This window comes from Myodes glareolus, chromosome 19, assembly GCF_982192425.1.
Source record: "Myodes glareolus chromosome 19, mMyoGla1.1, whole genome shotgun sequence".
Lineage (NCBI taxonomy): Eukaryota > Metazoa > Chordata > Mammalia > Rodentia > Cricetidae > Myodes > Myodes glareolus.
Window position 1 is genome coordinate 3,044,092 of NC_142044.1, and position 19,268 is coordinate 3,063,359.

At 39.7% G+C, this 19,268-nt stretch overlaps 1 protein-coding gene across 3 annotated transcripts in view; it reads right to left on the reverse strand.

The window, feature by feature from the left end:
* The window catches only part of Rnf19a (ring finger protein 19A, RBR E3 ubiquitin protein ligase), a 41,262-nt gene that overhangs the window by 2,907 nt on the left and 19,087 nt on the right, over positions 1-19,268 (reverse strand). For 2 of the 3 annotated variants that reach the window (XM_048457101.3, XM_085679106.2), the window contains exons 2-9: positions 16,990-17,746; positions 13,207-13,415; positions 9,908-10,052; positions 8,766-8,928; positions 4,365-4,479; positions 3,714-3,875; positions 1,894-2,107; positions 208-351 (exon numbers count right to left, since the gene is read on the reverse strand). In XM_048457101.3, coding sequence (XP_048313058.3) covers positions 208-351; positions 1,894-2,107; positions 3,714-3,875; positions 4,365-4,479; positions 8,766-8,928; positions 9,908-10,052; positions 13,207-13,415; positions 16,990-17,612 — 1,775 coding nt within the window. In that variant the 5' untranslated portion in view covers positions 17,613-17,746. Of the gene's footprint in view, positions 1-207; positions 352-1,893; positions 2,108-3,713; positions 3,876-4,364; positions 4,480-8,765; positions 8,929-9,907; positions 10,053-13,206; positions 13,416-16,989; positions 17,747-19,268 lie in introns of those variants that run through there. The other variant, XM_085679108.2, reaches the window with a different exon arrangement.

Below are 19,268 nucleotides of genomic sequence, written 5' to 3' on the forward strand. Positions count from 1 at the left end.
ATCACCTAACTTCACCAACCCAAGCCTACACTAGTTACAAGTCAGCTCCCATTCTCCCGCTCCCCACTTGTGGAAACCGCAGAGGCCTCTCTACCTAAATGGATTCGCCTCCTTTCAACATCTCATTGTTTTCTTAGAGACTGTGCCTAACGATAGGGATAATGCATTTAAAAACACTTCCAATCTTATAGGAACGTTCTTTCTTACCTGTCCAGAGGGATGTAGGAATTCAGAATGGATCCTGCCATTGCTTTGGTGCTGGCATTATCACTAACTGTTCCCAAGCTCACTGTGCCGGATTCTCCACTTAGACTATACCGTTCTTTCTGTACATCTGCTTGTACTTCCAACCTTAAAGAGGAGGGTAACACATAAACCCATAATCATTTATAGTTCAGCAATTATAATATGTATCTTTAAATAATTCAGTTAAAAACTTCAGATATGAAAATTTATTTTAGACACTGTAGATTTTCAGTTCCCACTTAATTGATTATACAATTATACTTAATTGATTATACACAGCTTATACTGTGGTGTACTGAACAACATCCAAGAGAAACTAAGAGAATGCTACCAAAAGGAAAAATAAAACAAACCATCTGAATTTAAAGATCTCCACTATATTTTCACTAGGATGCAGTCCTTTGTCATGTTTGGGTACAAAATACCAAGTCAGAATATATTACTCAATAAACATAATAGATCAATTAATAAATTTAAAAAGCCCTCACTAACTGGATGTAGGAGAAATGCCTTTATAATCTCAGCCTTCAGGAGATGGGCAAGCTGGTCACTATGAGTATGATGCTAGCCTGGCCTATAAGGTGAGTTCCAGACTAGCCAGTGCTACACAAGGGCTCCAACTTACACTCAACTGCCAGTCAGACCATCAACACTTCCCTCTCGTTGTGCCTTGCTTCTGCTACTGGTTTATCTAGATGTAAAATAATTCAAGCAATGGGGCTGGAGAGAGGGCTCCATGGTTAAGAGCATCAGCTGCTCTTCCAGAGGACAGGGCTCACTTCCCAGCACTCACAACCTGTGACTCCAGTTCCAGGGGATCTGACGCCCTCTTCTGGCTGCTACAGGCACTGTTCTCACAAGATACAAGTGCACACGGGCAGTAAAAATACTCATGCACGCAATAAAGATAAAATTTTAAAAAATTTAGAAGATGAAAAATGATAGCTAATTTTCTGCTGTAAACTCCTACAGGATTTTAGTAAGGGTATCAGATCACACCAAGTACAATCACACTCTATCTCAAATAATAATGAAAAGAAAACCCTATACTAAAAGAGGCTCTAATAAAAACTTCAGCCCAAATCTGATTTTGTAATAAGAGGTAATAATATATACCACTACAACTTAGTTTCTGTCTAACTGTTAACTACCTAAAATAAGATAAATACGACTTTTAACTCCTCCACCTCCCTCCACATAGAAAAGCTAATAAACAGAATAGTGAAAAAGAAAAACAAACCACGGTAAGGTAAATGTTAATTTCTCCTCCCTATCTCCATAGGCATTAGTAAACGACTTGGTGAGAGATGACCATTATCATTTCAGGATGCAGACAGAGTTTTCCAGTCCTGCTTCATCCATCTGGGGTATCCTGACTCCACCCATCCCCCAAGCCTCCAGCTGTCACCCAGAAGCAAGGTCTAGGCTGAGCATGGCCTCCACTTCGGTGTGCACAAACGCAGCTCCAGCATCACCTACCAGAGCAACGTCACCAAGTGCAATGTTATTTCTCAGGACTTAAGCTTCTATGCCAACATTAGCAGCAATCATGAACTTTCGGGCCTTAGAGTAATTGTCGTGCTCTGTTTTCAGGTTGTTCATCTAATTAACGTCTGTATGACCACGACAAAAGCAGCTCTTTCTGACCTGTTGAAGCAGTTTACCATGGCACTTCCCGACAGACTCCCCGTGATACTGGCTCCAGCCAGTGCCATGGTGCTGGCGGTCTCGCTCAGGTTGTCTCGGATGGCGCCTATGCGGTCCATGTGGCTGCCGCTCGCACTCAAGCTGCCGGTCAGACCACCAACACTTCCCTCGCCTATGCTAGGGTTGTGCCTTGCTTCTGCCACTGATGTTGTATCTAAATATAAAATAAATCAAGAAACGAAGAATGAATGAAGAATGATAACTCATTTTCCTGCCTTAAACTCCCACAGGATTTCAGAAAGGGTATCAGATTACACCAAGGACAAATCACACTCGTGGTTAGGCATGAAGAGAAGCATTTCAGGTGAACAGCAGCTCAATCTGAGACTGGTCCTAAATTTAAGATGGTCATTATTTATTGTTATAAATCCAGAAGATTTAGGAATTTTATTTATTTGTTTGTTTTTGTGCCCCCTCAAGACAGGATTTCTCTGTAGCTTTGGAGCCTGTCCTGGAACTCGCTCTGTAGACCAGACTGGCCTCAAACTCACAGAGATCTGCCTGCCTCTGGGATTAAAGGTATGCACCACCACCGCCCAGCAGATTTAGGAGTTTTAAGTAAACCAATGATTTAAAAGGCCTCCCTTGCCAGCACTGGGTTCCAGTGAGAGATCTTACTTTCTGGATCAGTAAGACTGGGACAGAAGTTGACCTCTGGATATATTAGTTCTAATTGTGTCAGGATCCTATTCTAATTTTACAGTACTATCACAATCTTAGGAATAAGAAACACACTTATTTACAAAAGCATCTGAGTTCCTATTACATATCTAGCCCTGTGACAAAATCCATGGGAAAACACAGCAGAGGCAGGAGTAGGGAGTTCCGATAGAGCATGCCCGTCTTCCTGGTACTGCTGCTAACACGTGACCAGGGAAGGCCTATCATAGTGAGACTCAAAGGCAGTGAATAGGGGGCCATAAAATTCGTCTGCAGAGTATTCTAGGCAGAGGTAACTCCAAGTTTCAAATACAGAAAAGGAGTACTAACCATCATCCAAGGAGAGATGACATAAGACAGGATGAGAAAGAAGGGAAGCGTTCAGACAGTCAGGGCAGAATGTGAGACTAAGGACTGGACACCTACAACCAAGAGATTTCAAGAGAAGGCACACAACAGAAAGGTGAAAGGTGGCAGGGCTCCGAGGATCCGGCTGAAATACTTGCAGAGGTGCAGAGGGCACAAAAGGGCTTCATTCTAGACACGGGACAGAAACTGCTGATACAGAACAAGCAAGCTGGTCAGCTGACGCTTCGGGGAGTGTGTGCCACCTCTGTCCTTCGGCATTTCTGCCCACTACAGTTCTAATGTGTAAGTCTTCTAACGATACAGATGACCATCTGAATGCAATTCTTAACTGCGTTTCTCTTCACATCCTTCTTGTACTACTTCATAAAGTAGGCGAGACCCTGCAGGGCAAGGCTCTAACCCCCAGTGTACTCTCAGGAAGAGCCAAGCACCAGAATCAGAATCACGCCATGCTCTCACACATGTGTCTGCTCTTCACAGTTCCTTTCCCAGCTCTGCTTCTGGATGAAAACTACAAGGCCGTCAGGTATTCACCTCTAATCCCAGCACATCTGAAGCACAGTGAGCCTGGTCTACATACCAAAGCTCAGGCCAACCAAGGCTATACAGTGAGACCCTGTCTCAGAGAGGAAGAGGGAGGGAGAGCATGTGAGCCAGTGTGAGAACAATGAGGTCTAGCAAAGAAAGACAACGGAAATAAACACATTTCTTTTTCTGTTTAAAGGGCTTACCTATAGCTGTGTTAGTTCCACCAACATTTATGTCATTTTCATCATCAAACTCAATTCTGACTCCTTTCCCATTGCCTGCTGAAACTCCACAACCCCCACTTCGGCAGAGGGAAATTGGAACAACACCATAAACATAAGCTAACATAATGGGAACGCCAATGCCTAAAAGGGAATTAAATTACATATTAGAAACCAAAAACTAAACGACGGAGCTATGAGGTGTAGGTCTTTTCAGGAGAAGGTGCACAGGGGCGAAGGATCTGGCTGGAACACAAGCAAATGCAAGATGCCCAGGTGGCTTCAGGGAACAGAGGGAAAGACAGAGTCTGCGAACTTCTTAAGTGCAAACCTCTGAACTCAATCAACTGGAGGGAAGGGCTGCTCATCAGCTATCCTAACAGCAGGTTCTTGGGGACTGAACACAGGCCATACATGTATGTCTGAGACATGCGCTGTACCACTGAGCTACAGCCCCCGCCCTAAACTAGGTTCATTAGTCTACAGCACTTTTAATGAGGTTGCTTGAGAAATCTCCTGGAGGTTCTACTTAAACTCATCTTAAAAGTGGTCCTCTCAGCAACACAGCAGTCAGAAATCTGCTTCGTCAGATTCCTGACGTTTTCCAAGGGAAGTTCTAGAGCATGCTCTTACCTACAGTCACCGCGGCCACCACCGGAGACACAATGACAGACAGCGTCACACCGCCTGCTATGGCCAGGTTCCGTTTGTGTTTTGAAACATCTTTGCCTTCATAGCGATTATGAATCTTAAATTTAAAAGAGAATGGAAATTTAGAGGAAAAAACTTTACATATTTAATTTAGATAAAATAGTCCTACATGTACAAGAAAGCTGAAATAATTTCTCACACAATTTCAGTCGAATGCCCTAATTCAAGGTAGCCACAGAGTCACAAATTGCTCATTAAGGACCTGTTTACAAAAGGTGACAGTAGCTAAGGAGATTTAGTTCGTGTCTTAAGTTCAAAGTCATCCTTGCGTACACTGCTAGTTCAAAGCCGGCCCACACCATGAGATGCCACGGCATAAAAACAGTAGCAGAGTCCACAGGTTTCTTTCTAACAAGACTCCCTCGAACCAGCCCCCAGGAGAGGGTCCCACAATCTTTTTCACTCCTAAAAGTTGAGCTAAAAAGGCATTGTATGAAACAAATATCACTTAAGTGCAACTTTTTCCCAGACACCTTTTTTATGATATTTAGAAAATTAACAGATGACTCAAAAATCCTGTCTACTTATTTACAGTTTAAACAGGTAAAGACAAAGAAAAACAATGGTTACCAGGAGTTAAATCTATTTAGCATCACTGTACAATCCATATCAATAAACAGAATTATTGCCATAAAATAGCTTATGAATTATTAAATGAAACTGGGAAATAGTTTAGCAACTTTGTTCTTGTGGCCTGCAAAGGTCAAACTAAAGTAGGGCATCCCCCACCTGTTTCAAGACACCCCAGGAACAGCCTCCAAACCACACAGGTAGTCTCTAAATACAATGCTAGGTCCTTTCTATGTTCTTTTTTCCTGTAGCTCCTTTCAGTCATTCCTGGACACAGTTCTAAGCAGAGCAAAGCCAAGCCTACATATACGCTGGGTAGATCTGTGAGGACATGCTGCTAAGAGAAAGGAATCCTCCATCAACTTTTGCTCCCACCCCCACCGCCTTTCTTTCTTTTCTTTTCTTTCTTTCTTTTCTTTTCTTTCTTTCTTTTTTTTGAGACAGGATCTTGATACACACACACACACACACTCTCTCTCTCTCTCTCTCTCTCTCTAGGCTGGCTCCCAAAGTACTGAGATTATAGATATACACCATAAGTCTATCAATTTTGGCATCCTTACCCACTGGTATGGACTAATAATCCATAATAATAATCTAATAATAATAATAATAATAATAAACTAATAATAATCATCCTAATAGTTTTGGTTCAACTTAACTGTTTCTGTTTGCTAATTCTTTTCCTTCCAGTTTCTTTCGTTTTTTAAAAACTTTATTTATTATATGTGTATAGGTGTACATATATTACCTATATGTACCATGTGTCCCATGTGTGTGCCCTGTGGCCATGGAGGCCAGAAGAGGGCATCAGGTCCCATGGGATTAGAATTACAAACAGTAGTGGGCTGTTTATTGGTACTGGGAATTCTTCTGGAAGAGCAGTCGGTGTCTTAATCACTAAACCACCTCCCCCACCCCCTCGAGACCTCAAACCCTCAGTTTCTTAAGAACTGGCTTCATGTAGCTCAGGCTCTTCTCAACTCCCCATGTAGCCAAGGATGATCTTCTGTTCCTTGTGTCTCTCCCTCATAAATGCGGAGGTTACAGGCACACCTAGCTTGTTATTCTTGCAATGTTTGTTCTAACTAAAAGCTCAGTTTTCAGGTACTTTATTGACTTTTTAGGCTTTCCTGAGCTGATGTGGATCCCAAACATCACAGAAAATTAAAGAGAAAAACTAATCCATCAGCTTGCCCTTTAGGTGCACGTATGAACAACACACATAAGATTTTCCAAACAAGGTCCTGCACTGCAGACTGGCTGGCCTGTGCTTTAGTTTCTGGAGAGCTTGGTTATAGACTGCCTGTCAGTCCATAAACTCACTGTCAGTGTGCACTCTGACTCTCTCCCTTCTAAGGACCTGAGCAAGTAGTTTGCTTTCAATAAAAAAAAAAAAATCTTTTTGGTACTCTACATGAAAATGTCCACACTAAGCCTGGTGTGGTGGTGCACACCTTTAATCCCAGCACTAGGAAGGCAGAGGCAGGGGGATCTTTGAGTTTTAAGGCCAGCCTGGTCTACAAAGTGAGTTTCAGGACTGACGGAGGGACTATAGAGAAACTTTGCCTGGAAAAATCAAAAATAAAAAAGAAAGAAAAAAGAAAGAAAGAGAGAGAGATCAAGCGAGCCCACGCTAGACTGACTCAAGAGCATGCCCATGAGGCATTTTCTGACTAATGACTGACACAAGAGGGCCCAGCCCACTGCAGGCCATGGGTAGTCTAAGTGTGCATACCACCATGCCAGACTTAGTGTGGGCATTCTGTCTGTTAAGGCTCCTTCTTTTCAAATGACTCTAGCTTGTGTTAAGTTGACAAAAAATTAACCAGGACAGAAACTGATTTTAATTTTTCATGTAGAGTACCAAAAAGATCCAAGTTGTCCATGTTTCTGCTGTCTTTCAAATTGTTTTCAGGGCTAGCTCCGCAGTTAACAGTGCATGTGTCTGCTCTTACAAAGGACTGCACTGGATGACCTGCACCTGCAGCACCTCACAGCTGCCTGCAACTCTACTTCTAGGGCAGGGTTCTCACCTTCCTAATGCTACAACTTTTTAAAACAGTCCTCATGCTGGGGTCACCCCAACCATAACACTATTTTTGTTGTTACTTCATAACTATAATTTTGACACGGTTATGAACTGCAATGTAAATATCTCTGTTTTCCAATGGTCTTAGGTGACTCTTGTGAAAGGGTTGTTCAGCCATAAAGGGGCCACGACCCACGACCCACAGATTGAGAACCACTGTTCTAGGGGACCTGATGTTGTCGTCTGGCCTCTGCAAGCACCAGGCACACACAGTACACAGGCATCTGTGCAGGCAGACAGGTCAATGAAAACCACGCAGCTGTCTATGAAGAGGCTCACTCTTACCCCGAGTTTAGCAGCACAGCTCAGAAACAGGATTAAAGGACACACGGCCCGAGCACTGTCTAGAACACTGGCCATCTGGCAATAGCATGGGCTTCCTCTTGAGTTGATGCCCAACTGGCTAGACTAAAGCTATAAGCGACTTCATATACAGAATTCATTCACCTGGACCCAAATCCCTTTTCTAAACCGCAGTATTACACTGGCAGGTTTTGAGGGTAACAGTACTTGCTGTCAAGCCCGAGTGTGACCCTGGAACAACACAGTGGAGTCAGAAAACCAATTCAAATGAGCTGTAAAGACCTCTACTCATGTGTTCGCTTACATACCAAAAGCAAGTAACACAAATCTCATTACTTCACTATGAAGATTAGAGGCTGACACACTCAGGGTGCTACATTAGGACCAATCAACAGCTGGTGTGGTGAGACATGCCTTTCCTTGGGAGGCAGAAGCAAGTGAATCTCTGTGAGTGCCCGGCTAGCCAGGACTACACAGTGAGACATCCCCGCTTCCCCAAAAGAGACAAATGCAGGTTTATAAATCACCTGCCGCAAAGTCTGGACTTTTCCACTGCGAACTGCCCTATGGAAAGCTGTTCTCTGTTCTCATCACATAATTTCTTGACATTCAATTAATTTATTCAGATGGCAATTGGCTTCTTTGTACATCTTAATTATCCCACTAACTCTCCCAGAAAGTTACCTGCTAAGCTGATGCCATCAATTCAGCATTGGGAGGAGAGTGATGGGAATTTGGAAAAGTTTAGAATCCACAAGAGACTGCCACAACTTGTCAACTGTATTTATAAACAGCAGCAATATAGTGGAGGTGGAAAAGCTTTGAACTCAAGAGAAAAAAACTAAAGAACTCGTTAATTATTCTTTCCTTGAGGGCATGAATTATTTGCCATAAATTTCTATCTTAAAGATCTCACAGAAATAACTTTAAAAGAATATATCCAAGAGAGAACAATGTCAATCATCCTTCAGAAATTTACACAGGCACTGGATCTGCAGTGCAGACTGAACAATTTTAAAGGAAGGCTGCTTTTGCCTGCCAAATACTGGGAGGTTACTGTGGAAAATACAGACTTTTGTTAGATTACTTTTTATTTGTGAGACACATGGGATGGCTTCAAACTTGCTGTATCCTGGAGATGACTTTGAACTTCTAATCTTTCTGTCACCACTTCCTGAGTGTTGGAATTATGTAGTTTATGTAGTCAAATCGAGGACTTCCTCCATGAAAAAAAATTTACCAACGGAATTAAATACTCAGTCCAAAACTTTTATAAAACCAACTTCTGTGTTAAAAAATAAAGCAAAGACATTTCACGTCTAAGAAAACACACCAACAATTTAGAAGAAAGTGTTTACCTTGCGGCCCACATACACGGGGATGCCAATGATCATGGCAGGAATGGCGATGCCAGCTATCAGAGCAATCCCCACAGGAGCACCCACAAGGGTTCCCAGCTGCCACAGGATTTTCTTCTTTCGGCTCCAGGGTTTCTTCCCCCAAAAAGTACAACCTGATGGACTGAGAGGAAAATTATATAATAACTGTTGGGAAACAACTACAACTTATCCAAGCCACCAATTATAGAAGGGACTGTCTCTCATACTTAACTATCCCCTTCCTTTTCATATTTGGGGTCATTTAAGAGCCAAAAAATTAAAGAAAGATCCACTTTAAATTACATAAACAGGATATTGTTAATTATAATTTAAAATTTATCCATAGTTCTCCATAACCTTCAAAACCTCCATTTCTGAATATTATACTGCTTTAAAATAAAGTATATTTATTCTATCTCTATTTTAGGCACACAATTAATTACATCCCAAATTCACACTGTGGCCTAAATGAAAAAATTTATTTATGAGAAAATGAAGAGCTGGATTAATTGCATAAAGTAGCAAATACTAGCACTGAGCTCAACAATGTAAAAGCAAAGAAACCTCCTCTGTTTCCTATCTTTGACTCGGTATTTTAATTCTGTTATTTAAGTATACCTTGGTAGCTTTTAATCTTATGTAAATAGAAATACAATCCATTTCTTTAAGTAGTTTATAAATCTCAGGAATAAAAATACTTAGGTTAATACTGTGCGGTGGGTTGAAAGAAAATGGCCCCCCAAAGGAAGTGGCAATACTAGGAGGTGTGGCCTTGTTGGAGGAAGTGTGTCACTGTGGGGGCGGGCTTTGAGATCGTTTCTCAAGCTTCCCTCAGTGTGACAGTCAGTCAACTTCCTGTTGCTTCCAAGATGTAGGACTGTCAGCTCCAGCACCACATCTGCCTGCACACTGCCAGGTTCCCCTTCATGATGATAATGGCTGAACCTCTGAAACTGTAAGAGAGCCACCCCAATTAAGGGCTTTCTTTATAGAGTTGAAGTGGTCATGGTGTCTCTTTACAGCAACAAAAACCTAACTAAGATATGCTGTTTTCAAAACAAAAACTTCAGTATACAATGTACAGACTATTCATGCACACATAGCTCTCTCTGTAAGCTTACCTTAGATAATGTAAATCGGAGATTTCTTTCATACACAGCCAACAAAACTCACAGCCACAGACAGCACATGTCATATGATTGCAACTCCCGTCATTCATCTTTATTATATAAGCAGCACATCGTGGGCACGGCTTTATATCATCAGCTATGAGGAACACAGACAAGAAAATATAAAATGTGTAGAAACAGGTTCCAGATTGGCAGCTGTAACAACTGCCCAAGCAAATCTTTGAAATTACATTCATTAGGTGGCAATTTTAGCCTACTGTTTTTAGTATAGAAAGCATTTCTTTTTTTTCCTTCTAAGGAAATATATTTTGTAGTAAATTTTCAGGTTGTAACCATTTTCAAACATGGTAGCAAAGCAATGAAAACCAAGACTGACAGAGGAGTTCAGACTCCTGTATGCTGCCCTCTAGTGAAGGCACCAATAGGAAGTGGTTCCTTCCTATTCACCTAAGGCACTGTACAGAAACATCCCCCTTTCTGTGATAATAACACCAACTAAGAACACTATAGACCACAGAGAACAGCTTCAGAATATCTTATCCTCATGACTGCTAGCATTCTCCATCTTACTGTGCATTTATTCAAGTGTTGCTGGTACAACTGTATGTATACTAATGCATTACAAAATGCCCCATGGTGACAGGTTAAAAATGGAATGGTAGACAGTCTTAGGTATCAACAAAGGATGAGTTGTACCACTATTCTGAATTACAGCTCATCTTTAAATAACAGCCTACACCTATCTAATGGTCACCATTAGCCAGTTATATCCTCTATCTATATGCAATTTAGAAAATGTATTTACAATGCTGACCACTGAGTTTAAGTACTTGTTCTATGTTATTATTTATTAACATTAAGCTAATATTCTATTTTCCTTTCTGAGAGTTTTATGCTCAGTTTTTAACTGCTTTATCAATGAATTCAAGTTTCCTTAGTGTTTTTTGAAAGGCTAAAGCTATTTATAACTTAAGAATTAGTAAGGTTCATATTAAGTGTTTTAATAATTCAAGCTATTTTGAGCAAACCAATAGCTCTAAGTAGTCAAAGACAATGATAAAGGATTATTTCCAAAATATATAAAGTAAAAGTATTTATGAATTATGATTTAAATGACCAAAAGAATATAGCATTTGCATTACAAATTTTAAGCACAGGGTAGACAAGAAAAAAAGCTAGCTTTTATACTTAACACAACATGTATATCAAAAAGAAATTCTAATCCTATCTGCTTAAGAAGCAGCAAACACAAAATGGTAAACTTAGTAAAACATTATGAAATGATTTTTAGATTTTTTGAGAGTGGTGGCAACTCGAGTGCACAGCTCTAGAACATGAACTAGACAACAATGCTGTGTCACCACATCAGAGCTGCACACACGCCTGAACCCAAACCCCCGATTTTCACGGCACGGTGTCATTAGTTTTATTTACCCTGAATGAACCAAACTAAATCAAACTGATACAACCTTTGCAGTCCAGTGTAACATGACTACATACACTCTCCCACGGTGACTACTTAGAGGAAGCCCAGTATCTGTTTAGATAACTAAGTTGTAATGCTCATTTAAGAAATAACAAAAGCCATTTCAATGTTCCTTTGCTTCACACCAGCCCAACTCTCTAGCAGATGTCTGTGGTATTTTCATGTCTAACGTCATGAGAACATGTATGAGGCAGACCAGCTGCAGCCCTACAGGCATAAGCACTGCAGTAGCTTCCTCTTTAAGATGAGAGAAACCTTGCTTGGGTCACACAGAGGAAGAGGAGAATCTGGACTCCAAATCTAGTCCGGAGCCTGTTCTCTCACTCTACATGCCTGTGTGTCCTGTGACCAAAAAACACCTCCTCCACTCTTCAAGGCAACATCCAATGGCTACTGCTAACTCTTCAGGAACAGGGCCTCACTAAAACCCTTCTGGATCCATAGCTACAATTATTATCGTTATTGCTAAAATCTTTGCAGTATGCCCTAAATCTTTAGGAGAGGAAATAGAAACAAATCAGTAAGCAAATAGGAATGAAACCCAAGTGTATTACATAAAATATTAAATTCACATTAAAGCTTAAAAGACTTTTTCTCAAGCAGGATAAAGAACATGGCAATCTCACTTTTTTACACAAATTTCTATACTTTTGAAATTTTCACATTGTAATTATCAAGACAGAATGTTTTCTAGCAATTAAAATTCCAATGAACTAAGAACATTCTGTTAACAGAAAATAGTGATTTTTTTGACTATTCAAAGAACATTAAGAACACTGAGATTTTTAAAAATTTTAAACTTTTTTTTTTTTTGATGTGAGATGTCCTCTGTATCTGTAGTGCTTTTTTATTGGTTGATGAATAAAGTTGTTTTGGCCAATGACTTAGCAGAGTAAAGCCAGGCAAGAAATCTGAACAGAGATCTACAGAGACAGTAGGCAAAGTCAAGCAGATGCCAGTCAGTCACCAAGGAAACAAAATATGTAGAAAATGAGGTAACACCATGGCCACGAGGCATTACACAGACTAATAGGAATGGGTTCATTTAAGATGTAAGAGCTAGCTAGAAATATAACGGAGCCATCAGCCAAATAATGTTGCAATTAATATGGTTTCTTTGTGATTGTTTAGGTCTGGGCGGTCAGGAGACAAAAGTACAGTATCTGTCTACATTTCTTAGTTTGAGATTTATCTTAATTTTTAATTACCTTCCAAAGACACCTTGAAGTTCTGGAGGTCTTTTTCTAAGGTATGGTTTTTATGTCCTTAGTACTAAATTAAATATATCTGAAATGTTTTAAGTTTCACAAAATACTTAAATGAAAAGATTAAACACTTTTTAACAGCAAAAGCAAGATAACAAATTAATGGTAACTGAATACTCTTTAAGTTAAAATCACCAATCAATCTCTGTGTGTCAGATAACCTATTTTTTTTTTTTGAAAATTCAGACAGGGACTGGGCAGGGGGCTCAGTAAAGAAAGCACTTGCTTCAGGAGTGTGAATTTCCAGAACAAACACACAGCCAGACACAGGAGTGCACACATCTGCAACCCCAGTGCTCCTGCATTGAGATGGAAGGCAAAGACGGCAATTCCACTAAGTTCACAAGCCAGTTAGCCTGACATACACACCAGAAAAGAACAAGATACCTTGTCTCAGTCAAGCAAAAGATGAGGTCTAATACCTATGTTATCCTCTAACGTCTGCCATTTGCTCACCTTCATACACCCACGTGTGCGCACACACGCGCATACACATACGCACGCACACGCACATACATAAATAAAAGTAGACACACTACCTGCTGCTCCAGACTCCTGGCTGTAGCTAATGGATGAAGAGCGTATAGTTCTTAAGCGTAAACTCTGGGCTCTCTCCTGCCGAGCAGCATCACAGGTCTGGTTTGGATGCCAGATCTGCTTACAGTGGTAGCAAAACTCTGTCCCACAGCCTTCTCGCCCACAGGTTAATTTGGGACAGCTGGCACATCCAAATGCTATCACAGCGTATCTTGAAAAACAAAGAAAATGATTTAAAATGTGACACAAAAACAAGATCAATTCAGTAAAAACTTAAGAAGCAATCAATTAAAATGCTACTCAGAAAACACTTTTCAGATATGCATTAATAAAATATCATAAACCATAACACAATCTTACCAACATGAAAATAAGAGAAAAATGATAGCTCACAAATGAAAGTAACATAAATACCTTTAAAAATTCTAAATACTTTCAAACTTTAGCCAGGTGTGAGGGTGCATGTCTTTAATCTCAGCACCCAGAGGCAGATGCAGGTGGATCTCTGTGAATTCAAGGCCTGCTTGGTCTATAGATAAGTTCCAAGACAGTCAGAGTAGACCTTGTCTCAAACAAAACAACAACAAAAACAATGTCATAGTAACCAATGAGGGACTGGAGAGATGGCTCAGCATTTAAGAGCACTTGCTGTTCTTACAGAGGAACTGGGTTAGATTCCTATAACCCCGCATGGTGGTTCGTAACTGTCTAACGTCAGGCACAGGGGATTTGTTGCCCTCTTCTGGCCTCCATGGGTACTGCATACACAGCACTGCACACATGTGGTACACAGACATGTAAGCAAAACATCCATATATATATATATAAATATATACGTTATATTTATATATATAAATATTACTTATTAAAACATATTTTTTAAAAGGATAGTTAATACATTGCAGTCCCAGAGGCAGGGTAAAGAATCGACATTTTATTTTCAACTTTAAAGTGCATGATTTAAAGTCAAGTTTTTATATACAAAGAACAATTCAGTGAAAAGGAAAAGACATTTTATCCTAAACTTCTTCCATATCCTATCTTTTACTAAAGGAATGAAGGACGCTAGAGAAAGAGGAGGGGCAGAATGGGAAATGGGAAACCAGAGAAAATTCAAAGGCTAAGGTTAAGGTCCGCTGGGTTTTGTTTGTCTGGTTTTAAAATGGCAGCAATTCAACGGTTAAGAGCATTGGCTGCTCTTACAGAGGACCCTGATTTTATTCCCAACATCCATCTACATGATGCTCAAACTATACAAACAAGTTTTATGTTAATGGGTAAAGTTTTCTATATAATACCAATATACCTGTAACATTACCAGCAGCATATAAATTATGCTCTTAATCTCTAGAGAGCCAGCACAAACAATAACGTAAAAATAAAGGGACTCTAACGAGTTTTCTGTCCTTTGTAGTTAATACGACTGACAGTCATCATCAACAACTTACTGCACAGTCAAATTAATGAAGGATTATTCTTTACTAAATTTATATGACCACCATAAATTTGTTTTTCTTAACAATAGAATTTATTGAATTAGGTACTCCTATTTTGTTTCTCTTGGTGTTAATCTCTCTACTGTAAGGTGTACTCAATTTTAATAATGTAGCAAGTGAGTAAATTATCCACATATATTTTTATTAATTTACCTTTTACTTTTATAACTGTGATCTGCCCTTGTTTTGTTTAATGTATTATGTGAGGTGACAAGAAAATACAGAGCTATTTATCAAGCTCAGTTTATGTTGGCCACAATTTCTGACACTTTATTAGGTAACTCGTGTCCTAGGGGTCTATGAAGGACACTCGGAAAGCTACACCCTCCACATGCTATCTCTATACAGCAGAAATCATTTCTCGGTGTTTGAAGTATTTTACCAGAGCATTAGATATAATAATTCTTAAAAGATTAAGGCAAAATGTTTTGTTCAACTCAAAATCTGATTTGATGAGAAAGATTTTCACTCTCACACCAGTGACAATACTGTGCAAGTGGTCCTGCAGGCTCAAGAGTGAGTCATATCCACGCTGCTTGTTTAAATATGATACAGTCTCTTGCTTAAATTATTTGAAAGCATTGTTCATTAACCTTATTTTCTAGACACAGAGTATAACTTATCCTAGATCCCAGAGTTTGGCTCTGCCATTACACCTGGAAGCTCAGCTAGCCCTGGCCTAGTTTAAAGAGTTAACTTCTTTTTACACATATACACACATACCTACCAACTTTCATTTTTGAGACAGGGTCTTATGCAGCTCTGGCTGGCTTTGAACCTACTACGTGGTTGAGGATAATTTTGAACTTCTGACTCTCCTGCTTACACTTCTCAAGTGCTAAGATCATAGGCCTGCATGAACATACTCAGCTTACACGGTGCTGGGGATCAGATCCTGGACCATATACTTGCTAGGCACACACTGTACCATGAGCCCGTCTATAGTATCTTCAATGTATGCTTTTGTTATGACAGAAACTCTTTAGTATTGGGAAGCATAATTCAAATCTGATACTAGGTTGTATCTGAGATTTACACAACTAATGAATTTATGACTTATTAAGTAACTAAGTTTTCACTGCTTTATATCACACAGTAGACAGCTGTGCGTTCACTTATTTACCCAGATGTGAAATAGTTAACTTTTTCCATTAAATACTTATTTTTTTAAATTAGGGAATATAGCCTAGATGCAATCTGAAAATTTACTCAACAAGTTTTTAAAAATTAGTTTGATTCTGGCAATAAATTCTGAAACTATAATTTAATAAACTCACATCATAGTTTTCCCTGGATCTACAATCTATAAATAATATAGAGATTCAGGGTTTTCATAAACTCTATTTATATAAGGCTAATAATACGGTACTAATAATACGGTAAATTTTACTATCTTTTTGAAGTCTTTTATGTGCTTTCATGTGGTATGTGTAGAGAAGTACACACAAACACGTTGGAGGCACATGCATGTGAGGCCAGAGGTTGATAAGGCTCTTCCTTCACTCACTTTCCACTTAACTTAGCTAGACTAATTGGTCAACGAGCTTCAGAACCCACCTAACTCTGCTGACCCCTAGCACTGAGGTTGCAGGTATGTCCACCTGGGCTAGCTTTTTTACATCGATTCTGGGGATCCAGAATTAGGTCCCCTATGTTTGCAAAGTAGTCATTTTACCAAATGACCTCTCTCTCCATTGTGGCTTTTACTATAAAGGGCACATAACTTACCTAAAGTGAAAATATCTGGTTTTTCTTAGTTCTGACAACTGTACAACATTCAGGCTGCAGTTACATAATAATCAAATATATATGCAAAATCATTTTATTTTAAATGCTAAGGAAATGACTTTTGTCATTTAGAACTTGAGGTAATGAATTATTTAATTCCTGTGTGTAGAAATTCTTGAAACCTGAAAATGTTCACATAAGAACACAAACACATCGATCTGTGGTATAAAATGCTTTTCAACAAATAACCCTAACATTGAGCATTCTGTTATTCCCAAATAAAAACTGCTCATGGATGAGGAAATGCCAATCTGTTTGTAATGTAATCCTGCTCCCCACCATCTTCCTTGTAGTTGTCTTCACAAATGCAGGTAAGGGGAAAAGATAATATAAAAACAAGGCAGGATCTCTGAATTTCAATACTTAACATGGTATATACTCAAATACTTTGTTTTGTGAATAAGTTATTTGGCATGCTCAGACTGTTCTTTAAAATACAAGAAAATTCTTCTTTTATCCCTAGAGATAACAAATGTAGAAATGCAAGCGATGAGCCCTCACCCGCAGTCTGGAGCTGGGCACCACCTACAGTCAGGGTCTGCAACAAGCCACCGCCGAAGCATGAACTCTTCGTACTTTTCCATTAAGACGTCATCACTTAGTATCAAACGAATATCATGCGGATTAAATCGTTCGGTGCATTCTGGACAACTGATATTCACTCTACTTTCCGAGATTTCTATCCTTAGGTACTGCCGTAAGCAATCCACACAAGACCTATGGTGACAAGTCATTATATCAGGAAACCTGTCTTTAGAATGCCTCAAGAGGCACAAGGGACACTCTATGAAGTCTCCGATTTGTTTGCTGATAGAAGTCAATCCATTGTCGGAAGAGGTATTTGTAGAGAAAATGGAGTTCTTATCAGTACACATCTCAGAATGTATACTTTCAATACTTGCAATCCCATCCACTCCGCCATTGAGCTCCCTTGATTTACGTTTGTTGTCCTTTTTCCTCCGAAAGAGAGAGCCTATTGAAATTCTTCTCTTTTTTGGTGCCTTTTTGACAGAAGGTAAGCTCACAGATGAGGCAGAAGACTGAAGATCTCTATCCGAACCCATTTGCCGATGTAAACTCATGTCTAAAATGCTCATTAGAATTGAGTTGGGGTCAGTGTTCATACACAGCCCTTCATTATAATTAAAAATAATTTTTTTATTCTTGTATTCAGATTAAGTCATGATGTAAAAAAAATCTGGCTCCTTCAGAGAATCTTGAAAACATTCAAGTAGAGAAGACTGATGTCAAAGATGTCCTATAAAAAACAGAAAACAAACAATTTAACTGTATTTTTATGTGTATGTTTTATCATCTTACAGGTTCTCTAACATTTTTAACAAGTATAACCATCAGCTTAAAAAGTAAAGTTGTTAGTCTACAGGAAAACATACAATAAATGCTGAAATAGCAATGAAGACATTCTTTAACCCTAATAAAAGGTTTTCTATACTTGAAGTGAAACATGTTACAAAAGTCTTAGATAAATCGAGATGCTCATTGTTTTTAATTAGGAATAAAATGCACATGTACACAAAAACAACTAGGAACAGCTCGAAGAATAGCATTCTAAGCAGAGCGTCTCTAACATTCCAGAAACAATCACTTACTATAATTTCATAATTATGGTAATGTGGTATGTTATTAAGATGGTGACAGACCAAAGGCACAGAATATGGTCGCAATGGTCTGTCCTGTCCCTTTAAGAGACAAGACCAGCCCACTCCCCACTTCTGCTGATCTTCCTTCCACTTCCAGCCTGTGCTCTCTCTGCCCTTCTCTTTTGGAAGAAGTGGCTAAGGCCTCCTCCCCTCCCCCCTGCTCATGGGGGGGGGCGTGCACAAGCGTGCTCTCTCTCTCTCTCTCTCTCTCTCTACCCCATTACTCCCCCTCCCCTTTCATTGAATAAACCATATCCAAACTCACTCTGCATGGTGTGCCTATCTGTCTCTGTCTTTCACGGGACGTGGCTCCTCGTGGGACCTGGCTGTCCCCCCATGACCACTGAGCCCCTCAGGGAACCGCAGCATTTTATCTAAACTATTACAAGGGTCTTTTAAAAGATCTCCACATATTAGCTGGGCAGTGGTGGTGCACACCTTTAATCCCAGGACTTGGGAGGCAGAGGCAGGCAGATCTCTGTGAGTTCGAGGCCAGCCTAGTCTACAAGAGCTAGTTCCAGGACAGGCACCAAAACTACAGAGAAACCCTGTCTCGAAAAAAAAAATAGTTACAGCAAATTTACAAATTTAAATGTGAAGAAGCTTTTCGGAGACAATGAGAATGTTTCAACAAAAAGATTTCTTATACAGAATATTACAAGTACTAATCATAAAATAAAAGAAATAAAAGACAGTAAACGGCAAAAGAAGGTCCAGGAAGAGAGTATTACTAGCGTGGAAAAGACACACACCACAAAAGAATAGTGTCCAGACAGGTGATGAACCCAAAAGAGAACTGGGTAGAGGGCACAACACCATGCGTCATCACTACAGCTGCACAGACAGGTCACTATGCGGTAAATGGATAAACCAAGAGAGTGGTATTTCTAGAATGTTGGCAGGGATGTGGAGGAGTGAGCACTCTCTCACAATGGTGGTGAGAAAATAAGATGGCACAACTACTTTGGAAATCATCTAACAGCATCTACCAAACTGGAGCAAAAAAATACCCAGCATTTTTACTCCTAAACAAGACCACACACAATAAACTGGGAAACATGTTGAGCAAAGAGTAAGTTTTCTTACTCTCCAAGTAGACTTTATACTTGTACCAGGAGG